We start from the raw sequence: 13,234 nt of genomic DNA on the forward strand, positions 1-13,234 counted from the left end.
GAGAAAGGAGCAGCAAAGACAATGTGCCGTGAACTGACCATAACTCCCATTCCCCATCCCCCTGAGGCACTGACAGGGAGGAGATAGACAACGCATGCGTAAAGTTAAGCCCTGGAAGAAGGGAGGGCTGGGGTGAAGGTATTTTAAGATTTGGTTTTATTTCTTGTTATCCTAGTCAGATATGACTGGTAACAAATTAAGCTAATTTCTCCAAGTCAAGTCTCTTTTACTCGTGATGGTAACTGGTGAATGTTCTCCCTATCCCTACCTCAACACATGAGCCTTTTGCCTTTTGTTACATTTTCTCTCCCCTGACCAGCTGAAGAGGAGAGTGACAGAATGGCTTTGGTGGATACCTGGCCCAAGCAGGGTCACAACACCACAGCTGCACTCCCCCTCCTAATCTCTCATGCAGCTTTTTATCCTTTCCTATTCTAAAGTTGCAGCACTTATTTATCTTTTCTACAGTTAACTTGGGTGATGTAGCTGTATTTCTTCATTTTCCCTTTCATTATTCTCCTGTGCTTATTTTCTTTATTTGCATTAAGCTCTCTGGTTTGATATTTTAAGGGTGTTTTAGTTTTAAGGTTGTTTTTTTTTGTTGTGGTGTTGGTTTTTTTGATTGGTTGGTTGTGTTTTGTTTGTTTTTTTTCTGGCTTGGTTTGTCTTTGTTTTGTTTTCTGTTTGGTTGTTATTTTTAATTATGTCTCTTTATGAAAAGCAATACAAAGTATTCTAAAGTAAATACATTTCTAAATAAGCAAAATGACAAACCTTCTGTAATACTGCTTCCAGAGCATGTAGGATGTACATTCCATAGCGTCTGCATAAAGGAGGCATCCACCTGAATACCTCCATTTGATATGGAGAGATGCTGAAACAAGGCAACAGTAACAAGAAACAGTGACATTTATTAACTTAAAAATATTTTGCATATTGATTTCTCAACAAAATACAAATATATGATCAAGTAAATATACTAATATTCTTTAAAAAGAGTAGTCACTCGCTCTTAAAATTAACTCTTCTAAATCTAACCAGCAGACTCCAGCTGCATCTTAGAAATCTTCCACAGTTACAAAAGGAAAAACTTCCCAAAACAGAAAATGCTGAAGTACGCCTTGGGGTAAAGGCATGGAAATAGTCTTGTTTTGGGGGAAGGGGGAAACCTTTCCCTGAGGTAAAATAAATAAATAAATAATAATTTTAAAAAAGCTCATTACAACTGGGCATTATTTCCCACATGAGAAAAAAAAAAAATCATTCATAGGAATCCCAGCCATTTTCCCCAGCTCCTCATAGCACTTTTTGTTTTCCCCCCATGTGTCCACTTGCTAAACAAGCAAACCTACCAGGTATCTTTCCGAGGACACACTGACCAAGATAAGATCATCACCTATTCGAACTTTTTCTCCTTCTGACCTTTGTTTAGAAGCAGGGTGTATTGTCCACCAGCATGCCTCACCTAAAGAACAGAGACACTTATTGAGTATATACGAAACAGACAACTCTCAGGAAACTTAAGGCTATCTTTATGCGACATTGAAATACTGCAGTAAAGAATTGTTTTATAAGACATTCACCTTCTAGTACCACCTCATTCCTCTTTTCAATCCATTACTTTTTCTTTTCTTTCCTTGAAACATTGTCAACCACTCTTTGCCATCACTGAAGCTAATATTTCTCTTTGCATGTTTTTTTTTAAAGCAACTAACCACTTAAAAACATTGCTCAGAACTGCCCTCACTTCCAGGCTCTCACTGCCAGCTAATTGCTGACAGTTACCTCAGTCTTAATTATCACCTTGTATCTCTTCTTTTGCTTAATGTTCATATTTAACTCACCATCTTCTGTATCATTTCCACTCTAAGCTACATTTATGCTGTAGAATATAGAATTTTGAAATAAATATTCCGTAACTTTACAGTATTACTATACTACAAACACCAGTTTTGGGAGCAGTTCCATTAGCACTACAGACCTTATAACTACAGGATAGATAAACCTAAGGGTGATAATCACAGAACATTTCTTACACATTAATATTCCAGATTACTTTGCACACACACACATGCACACACCAAGTCTGGGAAGATTACCTAATTCATTCCACAATTTCACACCCTTCAGGGTTTAGTTAAGACCCTGAAGTTAAATACAGCTTTCTCACTGGGCAATGCAGTGGGAGAAAATGAAACAAGGTAAAATTGGTAGCATAAGACAAAAATCTGTTTGATCAACTAAAACATTTCATGCAATACCTTCTTAAAATTTGAAGGTTATGAAGCTAATTATAAAGAAGACAATAAATAAATTTTACATCCCTTAAGTATGAAGTGCTAAATCTTTAAAAGAAAGTAATTTTAAATATCTAGTGGCTTTTCACTCAACACCTGTTAGGTGAAGAATACTTCCTTCAGCTGAAATTGATTCAATAGGACAGTTTCATGGTGGGGTAAGTAGGGCAAGGGGAGGTGACTGTATGGTGTTCAGTGTACAAGCATACAGTAATTACCAAAATCCTCTGTACAGAACCAGAATTAAGTATTCCTTTCATGCGTTGCTTTTTATATCTTACCTATGTTACAAGGGTTTTTTTTTTTTATATGTACAGTTAAGCAAATACCACTATGAGACAACTACAGATATTCATTACAAAACCTCTGAACACATGCACAACAACTCTGAAAAAAAAACTATAGAATTATATAGACAGATTTCACCGAACAGAGAAATAGAACACATACATTCTGTTTAGCAACGTGCCTAAAGAAAATGGTCTCCATCTAAGGCAACAACTAAAGATATAATCAAGTAACAAGCTGCTAAGATCTATCTGAGACATATATAATATAATATTCTATGTCTACAAATAACTGAAAGACAAATTTCACTCATAACAGAAGGTCATATATAGCCAAAGCCACCTGAAAAGTTTCAAAAATCATGGTCCACAAACATTTTGACACCTACATTAGCAATACCCTTTCATCATCCATTGGTCTATTTTGATTTTAATTTCTTTTCAAAATAATGAATTGCAATTGAAAGGACAAGTTTATATTAATACAACTGGCATTTCTTTATTGGAAGTTTGTATACAGTGCAATCTCTATACAGGCACTTAGATTTTAACTTCAAGGTACATGTCTAGGCCTGGGTACTACAGGGTAACTTGTCACTTTCTGATGAGCACCCATTGCTTTCAGTAACCATTGACACTATGTATATACAGCATCATGTAAACCTATTTGTGCTCTTTGTGGCCAGGTTGCTTTTAAATTCATTTCACATAGCTCCCAGTGGCATCTCATAATTTATATGGGATTTCATGGAAGCACAATCATTTTTACTATATTTCTGTCAGAAGCACTGCTACTGGCAGTGCTCCTGGAAATCTACTAATTAGATTTTAAAACCTTCTCATCATTTCTTGTTTGTAACGTATCTCTTCCACTCTGACTCATTATTATTTTGCTCCACTTTATGCTTCTATTTTTCTTCAGCTTTTTTAGCAATGTGTTGATTACATTTTTTCTGGTTTCCTGCATTTTAAGTTGCATACTTCTTTTGCTGTTCGGTTACATATATATGCTGAATGCACCTATATATGGCTTTTCTGTACTCTAATTATATTGAAAGTGCTGAACCACACACATCAGAAAACAAACACATTGAATTTATTCAATTGCATTTTTTTACGTTGACCATTATCACCAGTATCATTGCAGTTGTGGTAACTCAAAGGGACTCTCATATTCTTACACAAAGTCAGTAGAATCATAGAATCATAAAATAGTTAGGGTTGGAAAGGACCTTAAGACCATCTAGTTCCAACCCCCCTCCCATGGGCAGGGACACCTCACACTAAACCATGTTGCCTTGTCGCCCAAGGCTCTGTCCAACCCAGCCTTGAACACCAACAGGGATGAAGCATTCACAGCTTTCTTGGGCAACCCATTCCAGTGCCTCACCACCCACACAGTAAAGAACTTTTTCCTTATATCTAACCTGAACTTCCCCTGTTAAATTATCAAAAGTCATCAGTATTGACAGTCATCACTTTCTCTAATGAACACAAACATAACATTCATAAGCTTACAGTGTCACCAACTTCAACACCTCTTCTAAAACAAGAAATGTGTGACACGTTTTCTGTTAAAAATAACTTGCCATACCTGCTGCATTTTCTCGCAGTCCCACATCAAATGCAAGTTTATCTGTCTGGGATCTTGATGATGTTAAACATGTCAAATACTGCAAAACAGTAAAATTATTGAAAACAAAACCCCATCAGTATCCACTAAAGCACATGCTAAATCAATACATTCGCATGGAGTCGCATGGCTCTATCTTACAATCAGCCTGTGCTCAATTTTTTAAAATTAATTAAGCATGAAGCTTCATGTATATAAGCTCCTCCTTACTTGAAAACATCAAAACACTTTTCCTCTTCAGCAGTATTCCTCTGTGCAGTTTAGCTTCTACTTTCCAAAGTTTCACATAGTTCAGCAGAGAGGAACAGGCAAACAACTTATTACAGAATTATTGTAATATATTTTCTTCATGACAACTTCACTTAGGTATAATTACATGGGCCCTAGTAAGTCAAAGGCCCACAACAGTAAAAAATTTCCAGTTGTACAATGTAGTGAAACAAAATTTATATAAAAGTAGCCTGAAGATAGCATGTTTGTGGGCATAGTCTCTGGGAACTATGGGATGTTAAAAGAATCAACTTACAAAATATGATGGAAAAAATAACACAACACAATGAATTCATTTGTGATAGCTAATGGAATTATCATTAAAATGGATTCTTTAATGACACAGAAATAATCCTTGGGTAAAGGAGCTTTTCAGCTACATTTCTGAGTGAAATGGATTGAAGAATCTGAATTTAAAATATATGGGCCACTTCCATTGCGCTGAAACACAATAACCTATTTTCTTATCTAGTGCAGAAGAGAACTTAGAAACAACTTTCTTCCAAATTTATGTATTTTTGACTTAGATAAAAATATGTTTATTTGAATTTCATGTTACTCATTCTCTGCAAGTGCTCATTCACTTACCATTTCACTGAACGAATGTCGAAGTAGTATAGCATGGCCATACAGCAGGGTTCTGTGTCCACCCCCTTGAGCTGCCTACAGAACATGACAGAGAATGTCAGAACACTGAACTGTGTGGACTATGATCGCAATTATGTAATAGCACAAGGAACTACCACAGTTCAAGTAATAATTGCAAATAACCAAGCAAATTATGAAATGGATACGCTGGGCAAAAAACATAATTATGAAGTAGCTACAGCATTAGCCAAATATCTGCCAAGGGAACAAATATTTGGTCAAAGACTCTTATTGTGACCTATTTTTTATTATGAGTAAAACCACAGCATTAAAAAAACTAACAAAAAAAAAAGTTTCAGATAAAGATACTACTTACCTTTCTTATAAACTTCTCAGAGGCATTAAAAAAAGAAAAGTAGCAAAATAAATATATATACATACACAAATTGAAATCTGAAAGAGGAAAAATGCACCCATTGTCCAGAATAGTTCAAGCACATATGAAGGATACGTTCTTGCTAGGATTAATGTTATCTTAAGCATTTGCCAGATTAATTAGAGCAACACCATCCATAATTTCAACCAAGCACAGATATTAGTTTTGAATATGGAAATTTATGACTAGATCAGGGAGAGGCAAAACTAGATTTTCCATATGCTTCCTTTACAGAATTTGACACTATCGTTTCAGCTCCTTTTGGTGACCAGAAGAAAACAAATTCAAAGGAAAGAATCTTAACAAGAATGTTACCTATGGAACAACAGACAACAAGCTTTACATGTTTTCAAGTCTGCTCCTCTCAGCTTTTTTCTGAATCTACTATCTTCCTTCCTAGTTATTTATAAATAACAAGACCATTCAAACTTAAATGAACAATATGACCAAGAAATTAAATCCTTGATTTATTGTGGTACTTTCCCCTAAAACTAAGATTTTTTTTTTTCTTTTTTTTTTCCTCCAGATTATACATGAAGCACTTTTTTAGGAATGTGATCTCCAAATTTTGCAGATTTATGGATATCATGGTTAATGTTGGCATTAATTAAACTATGTTAGGCAACCTTATACTTAATTTTTTTCTCTCAGTCCTGATCATAACATTTGCACCTTGTATGTCTTGAGTAAGAAGAAAAGGTCTAACATCAGAATCCCGATAATAAGTCAGAAATCACTGATTTAAGAATGTCTAACTTCTGATGTTATAGCTTGAAACTCTTTTCACACAGAGCTTTTTCTTCATTTAAAAGAGCATTTTCTTTATGGTCTTACTGTTTCAGGTATATTTAGACAATTGTTGAATATGAAAGCTGATTCTCCAAAATATAATTTTAGAACAAGGATCATCTCTCTAGTGTGTTATATATTACTATAGGGGATTGCCTTTAAGGTCAGTTCTTTTCCTTGGATTCATGTGAAAGGGACCAAGATAATTAAAGTGCAGTTCGAGGAACTCAGATAATGGTTACACATGTATAGGTAAATGATTTTGCAATCTATGAACAACACATCAGTTAAACTACCAATTAGGTCAATAGGTTTATATGCTACGTACAACTTGTGTTCTACAGAAGTACAGTTTAGAAGATATCAAGCTGAGGAAGCTACCACATTCTGTAGCTCAACATATAGAACGCTTAATCATAATCAAAAGATTAAAAATGAAATGCTATTTGTCAAAACAAAGAATAAAAGTCCAAAATCAATTCAGCAGAGGTCTTTTATTACACCTACAATAGAATAAATATCCTATTTTCTTAGGTAATAGCAAACACATTAAAAATTAGGGATTTGGGACCTGGTTATCCTGGAACTTCATGTCATACACAGTAAATTTTATTGAGAAATTTCTCAGAATTATATGGATACTATGTGTACTCTCCTTCACAATATGACCCACATAATCAAGTAAAATTTCGCAGTACACCCAGAAGAAAACTAAAAAACCTCTAAACCTAGATAACAATTTTGGACCTGCATAGATAATGCATTAGGTTATTGGAAAAAATTGGAGACAAATATAAGAGAGCTATTGTTGGTTATTGTTGGTTATTCAGAGAACACAGCATACTTTTAGATATCATCATAGAATCATAGAACAGTTAGGGCTGGAAAGGACCTTAAGGTCATCTAGTTCCAACCCCCCTGCCATGGGCAGGGACACCTCACAGTAAACCATGTCACCCAAGGCTCTGTCCAACCTGGCCTTAAACACCACCAGGAATGGATCATTCACAACTTTGCACGAGTCCATGTAGATGACATCAACTGCTCTACCCCTGTCCATCAGTTCTGTAGCTCCATCATAGAAGGCCACCAAATTGGTCAGGCAGGATTTCCCCTTAGTGAAGCCATGCTGGCTGTCACCAAGCACCTTGTTGTTTTTCATGTGCCTTAGCATACCTTCCAGGAGAGTCTGCTCCCAGATTTTGCCAGGCACGGAGGTGAGATGACTGGTCTGTAATTCCCCGGGTCATCCATTTCTTCTTGAAAATGGGGGTTATATTTCCCTTTTTCCAGTCGTCAAACTTCACCTGACTGCCACAATTTCTCAAATATGATGGCCAGTGGCTTAGCAACTTCATTTGCCAGCTCCTTCAGGACCCACGGATGGATTTCATCAGGTCCCATGGACTTGTGTACGTTCAGGTTTTTAAGATGGTCTTGAACCAGATCCTCTCCCACAGTGGGTGCAAGGTCTTCATTCTCACAGTCCCTGCATCTGCCTTCTAAGATTTGGATGGTGTGGTCAGAGCATTTGCCAGTGAAGACCGAGGCAAAGAAGTCATTAAGAACCTCAGCTTTCTCCAAATACAGGGTAGCTAGTTCTTCTGATAGCTTCTGGATGGAGCCTACGTTGTCCCTACTGTCTTTTATTCACTACATACCTATAGAATCCCTTCCTGTTGTCCTTAACATCCCTAGCCAAGTTTAATTCCAAATGGGCCTTAGCTTTCCTAACCTGGTCCCTAGCTTCCCGGACAACATCCCTGTACTCTTCCCAGGCCACCTGTCCTTGCTTCCACTTATTATAAGCCTCTTTTTTCATTTGAATTTTCCTCAGCAGTTCCTTATCCATCCAAGGAGGTCTTCTGGCCCTTCTGCTGCACTTCCTTATAGCTGGGATGCAACACTCCCAAGCTTGTAAAAGGCTGATTAGAAACAATAAATAAAAAAAAAAAAATACAAAAGCTACTCCAAAATATGTCATCCATTAAAAAATCGTTTAATAATATATCCTGCAGGAACTTACCCCTGCTTGGCGAAGAAAACCAGAAAAACATTATGTAACAGAGTATACAATACTTCTTTCATAAATTACAACGCTTTTTTAATCAACAAGGAAAACCTTAACAGCAAAATCAACTGTAATTACAAACAGGTTGCCAGAAGAAAATTACATGTATTCAATATGTAACAAATATAGGCATACTGAGAGCAAGCAATAAAGCACCTCATGCTGTTTTTTTTACTGAAAGCTTTTAAGTGAATCACCAGTATTTTTAAGGCTGACTCATTTAAAAAAAAAACAAAAAAAAAAACAAAACGACAACAACAACAAAGTAACAAACCCCAAAAACAACAAACCCCCCAAGTCTAATAAGCTACATTCTTCCTCTAGAAAAATCTGAAACAGCAGAACTCTTCCAAACTAAGTTTAATATGGAAAGCAATCCAATGGAATGATAGACTGGTAGAACCAATGCCTGACTAACCTTTTGGTGAAGAAATATTTCCAACTACCAAACCTAAACTTCCCCTGACACAGCTTGAGTCTATTGACTCTTGTCCTATCACTTGTTATTTGGGAGAAGAGACCAGCCACCTCCCCCCTCCACCTTCCTTTCAGGTAGTTGTAGAAAGCAATAAGGTCCCCACTGGGCCTTCTCTTCTCCAGACGTTCCTCATAAGACTTGTGCTTTAAGCCCTTCACCAGCTTTGTTGTCCTTCTCTGGGCCCGCTCCAGCAGCTCAGTATCTCTCTTGTAACGAGGGGCCCAGAACTGAACATAGTATTTGAGTATTTCTGATAGAGGGTGGGATGCTGTTGGCCACCTTGACTGCCTGGGCACAAGTTGGCTCATGTTCAGCTGGCCATCAATCAGCCTCTCCAGGGTCCTTTCCACCGAGCAGCTTTCCAGCCACTCTTCCCCAAGCCTGTGGCATTGCATGGGGCTGTTGTGGAGCAACTGCATGATCTGGCAATTTGCCTTGTTGAACATCATACAGTTGACCTCAGTCCATCGATCCAGTCTGTCCAGCTCCCTCTGCAGAGCCTTCCTACCCTCAAGCAGATCAGCACTCCCATCCAATTTGGTGTTGTCTGCAAATTTACTGAGGTTGCACTCAACCTTCTCATCCAGATCATCAAAAATATATTAATCAAGACTGGCCCCAGTACTGAGCCCTGAGGGACACCACTAGTGACCACTCGCAACTAGATGTGACACCATTTACCACCACTCTTTGGTCACTACCATGCAGCCAGTTTTTATCCCAGTGAAGAATCAGTTTCTCCAGGCCACAAGCAGCCAGTTTCTCTAGGACAACACTGTGGGAGACACTGTAAAACATTTTTCTAAGGTCCAAATAGACAATGCCTACAGCTTTTCCCTCATCAGCCAGTCAGGTCACCTTGTCTTAGCAGATGAGTTCAGTGTATGAATCTGCAATAATTCTCTGTCCTGGATTCATCAGTAGCAGTCATTTTTCTCAGTCTTAGTGCTATGTTTTTGACTTTCAGCCTGGGAACAGCACTGATAACACCAATGTTTTTAGTTGTTGCTCAGCAATGTTTACTCTGACCAAAGACATTCTGAGTCTCATGCTCTGCCAGGGAGGAGGGGAAGCCAAGAGGAAGCAGAGACAGGACACCTGACCCAAACTAGCCAAAGAGGTGTTCTATACCACAACACATCATGCCCAGTATATAAACTGGGGGCAGTTACCTGGCAGGGCTAGATCACTGCTTGGGTCAGGCTGGGTATTGGTCAGCGGGTGGTGAGCAGCTGTATTTTCTCTTCCCTTGTTATTTCTCTTATCATTAGTATTACTCATGGTAGCAGCAGTTGTTTGTGTTACACCTTAGTTACTAAACTGTTCTTACCTCAACTCGTGGGAGTTGTTACATTCTTTCAATTCTCCCTCCCATCCCTCCAGAAGCAGGGGAAGAAGAAGGGAGGGAGTGAGCAAGCAACTGCATGGTTCTGAGTTGCCCGCTGGGCTTAAACCACGACATTCACTCAACAAGAAAGATGATTTCTCATTAGAAATTACTTTATTCCACCAAGTGTACTATGCAAACAGCATTCACAATCTATATATCTTAGGGTGTTTTAAGACACTGTCTGTAGTATATCCTAAACTACTCTTGTAAACTTATGGCCACTATACATAGATTAAATACAAAATCTGTCTCGTTATTTTAGCCTGTGGAACTACACCTAACTTAGAGAATTAAATAAGCATAAACCACACAGTAGCAATGCTCCCCCTATGAGTGCATACACACACTTCTATATGAATATGGTTTACATATCTTGCTGTTTGCCCTGGGTTTAGCAGTAGCAGTAAATTTTAGTCCTGGCCCAGCCCAGTCAGAACTTTTACATATTGTAGAGGGAGGCAAAGTTCCCGTGATGCATATAAAGAATTTGCTGGGGAAGACAGTCTGGGTTATTCCAGCTTCAGGTAAAGGCAAACCCACTTGTGGGATTGCTTTTGCTCAGGGACCTGGATATACTTGGTGGGTAATGCGGGAAGATGGGGAAGTCCGATGTATACCTCAAGGGGATTTGATTTTAGGGGAAAACAGCCAGTGAACTCAATTGTATGCTGTTGCCTGCTGTGTAATACTCTTATAGCCCATCAACTAGATGTCTCCAGGTCACCAGCGACTGGCCCTGACTTCCCTCCAACCATCATCCCAACAGAGAATGAACTTTGACAGAACCAGATGAGTTCTGCAGTTAAGGAACGATCAGCATCAGCAGGCAGTGATCCAATACTGCACACAGCCTTTCCTGCCCTGAAAGATTGTTACAAGAGATGGAACCTGACATCATGGACCGAATGGACTCGGCAGCATCATAGGGATTGGTCCATGCACTAAGAAAATGATCTCTTTCTCTTGGTCTGTATGTATATGGATGTATATATGTGGGAGAGCGATGGTATATTGAAAATGTGGGATCTGAGCATGACATGAATGGTATGGAACAAGGGGTGGATAATGTCCTGGGTTCAGCAGTAGCAGTCATTTTTCTCCTTCTTGGTAGCTGGTGCAGTGCTGTGTTTTGACTTCCAGCCTGGGAACAGTGTTGGTGAAGCCGATGTTTTCGGTTGTTGCTAAGTGATGTTTACCCTGACCAAGGACTTTGTGAGGCTCATGCTCTGCCAGGGAGGAGGGGAAGCCAGGAGGAAGCAGAGACGGGACGCCTGATCCAGGCTAGCCAAAGAGGTATTCCATACCACAGCACGTCATGCCTGGGGTGGGGGGTAACTGGGAGTTACCCGGAAGGACATGGGCTTCTGGGTCAGACGCGTTTTCGGCAGGTGGTATTGTATTCTCTTCCCTTGTTATTTTCCCTTATCATTGTTGTAGTTGGTGGTGGTGGTGGTGATTTGTGTTGTACATTGGCTGCTGGACTGTTCTTGTCTCAACCCGTAGGAGTTGCACTCTTTTGATCCTCCTCCCCGTTCCTCCAGGAGCAGGTAAGGGGAGAGCCCCGGGAGGGAAGGGGGGGCCTCGACCGGCTAGGGTTTAAACCACGACACTGTTACATGTCCTAAATATGTATCTCTCTCCTAATTGAACTGATATGATTTCCATGCATTATGTACAACAGAAACAAGCTTACAAAGAGAAAAAACAAGAATATTCTTTAATAGAGTGAAAGGTAGGTACTGCAGTATTATTACTTAGCATTATAAAATTGTGAAAGCATAAAACTAAAGTTTCACTCTGACAATAATTTTAAATTACAACCTGTTCCTTTTTTTTAATTCAGATTAAAAAAATCCTAACTTTGAGCCATTAACATGTGCATGAAGTCATGAGGAGTTTTAGTCTAGAAGTTCTTTCACTCCATAGTAAGAAACGCCATAGTTCCATCTGGCTGCTTGCAGCAATTCATTAATTTTTTCAAAAAAGAGTAATTTAGATCATTAGTGCCTTACTTTTTGGGATGATATAAAGCTTTGGCAACTTGCTTTTAAATGAAAATTTTAAAAGTTAAGAGATATATTTGATCATCTTAACATTCATCTTTTTGAAAAACAAAAATGTTTATAAAAAATATTTGTTTCCTTTGTTATTATCAAAAGCATACAACAAACAATCACAAAATCATATAATCATAGAATGACTAGGGTTGGAGAGGACTTTAAGATCATCTAGTTCCAATCCCCCAGCCATGGGCACGGCCACCTCCCACTAGACCAGGTTGCTCAAGGCCCTGTTCAACCTTGCCTTGAATGCTGCTGCGAATGGAGCATTCATAGCCAGTCATAGCTAGAGTTACACTTGGATTTCCTGCAAGAAACAAGACTCGCTATTCTGTAACAAATGCTTAAGCAGTGCTTTAATGCTTTTTATTTACAAATAGATAAAATTTATGAGTGTTTTTAAGTGGTGAATTGCTCTGTAACAATGAAAGACTGCAGGCTGATTGGCAACTTATAATTCAAGAGCAAAAATTATCAAAAACTGAGACAAAATTTTTTATCTTTAGAAAAATAATAATGCATTTTTAATGTATCATTTCTGCATAGATGGATATGACATTCAAAAAATTAGCCTCAAGTAAATAAAACACCCTTCTCATTTTCCCTTCTAAGATATTTACTAAAATTCCCCTTCTCCCACACATTATTTTCTAGGGTTGTACTACAAAAAGGAAGAAAACACTGAAACAGAATGCACAGTGTATGAATCCCAGAGAGAAACCAAACTTCAGCTCAAGAGAAAATAGTAATTTTCTGGTTCTACATAAAATAAAAATGAAAACTGATAGACTATCCAGCTCTGCAGACTATATGCATCATAATTAGTTGCCATTTAATTTCATAAGAGAAGGAAAGCCATAGAGTTTTATCACATTTGGTTTAGAAGACTGCAAAAATTCAATTCAGTTCAGCTGAAATCAAGGTAAGTTTCCACC

General features: G+C 38.2%; 1 protein-coding gene across 7 annotated transcripts in view; it reads right to left on the bottom strand.

Moving 5' to 3' along the window:
• RYR3 (ryanodine receptor 3) overlaps positions 1 to 13,234 on the bottom strand; it is a 223,905-nt gene that overhangs the window by 153,661 nt on the left and 57,010 nt on the right. For all 7 annotated transcript variants that reach the window (XM_061463377.1, XM_061463371.1, XM_061463372.1 and 4 more), the window contains exons 4-7: positions 5,076 to 5,150; positions 4,179 to 4,257; positions 1,353 to 1,465; positions 775 to 874 (exon numbers count right to left, since the gene is read on the bottom strand). In XM_061463377.1, coding sequence (XP_061319361.1) covers positions 775 to 874; positions 1,353 to 1,465; positions 4,179 to 4,257; positions 5,076 to 5,150 — 367 coding nt within the window. The remainder of the gene's footprint in view (positions 1 to 774; positions 875 to 1,352; positions 1,466 to 4,178; positions 4,258 to 5,075; positions 5,151 to 13,234) is intronic.

This window comes from Pezoporus flaviventris, unplaced genomic scaffold (assembly GCF_033815535.1).
Source record: "Pezoporus flaviventris isolate CSIRO_AGI_PZ_B2104156 unplaced genomic scaffold, CSIRO_AGI_Pfla_v1 ptg000036l, whole genome shotgun sequence".
NCBI lineage: Eukaryota > Metazoa > Chordata > Aves > Psittaciformes > Psittacidae > Pezoporus > Pezoporus flaviventris.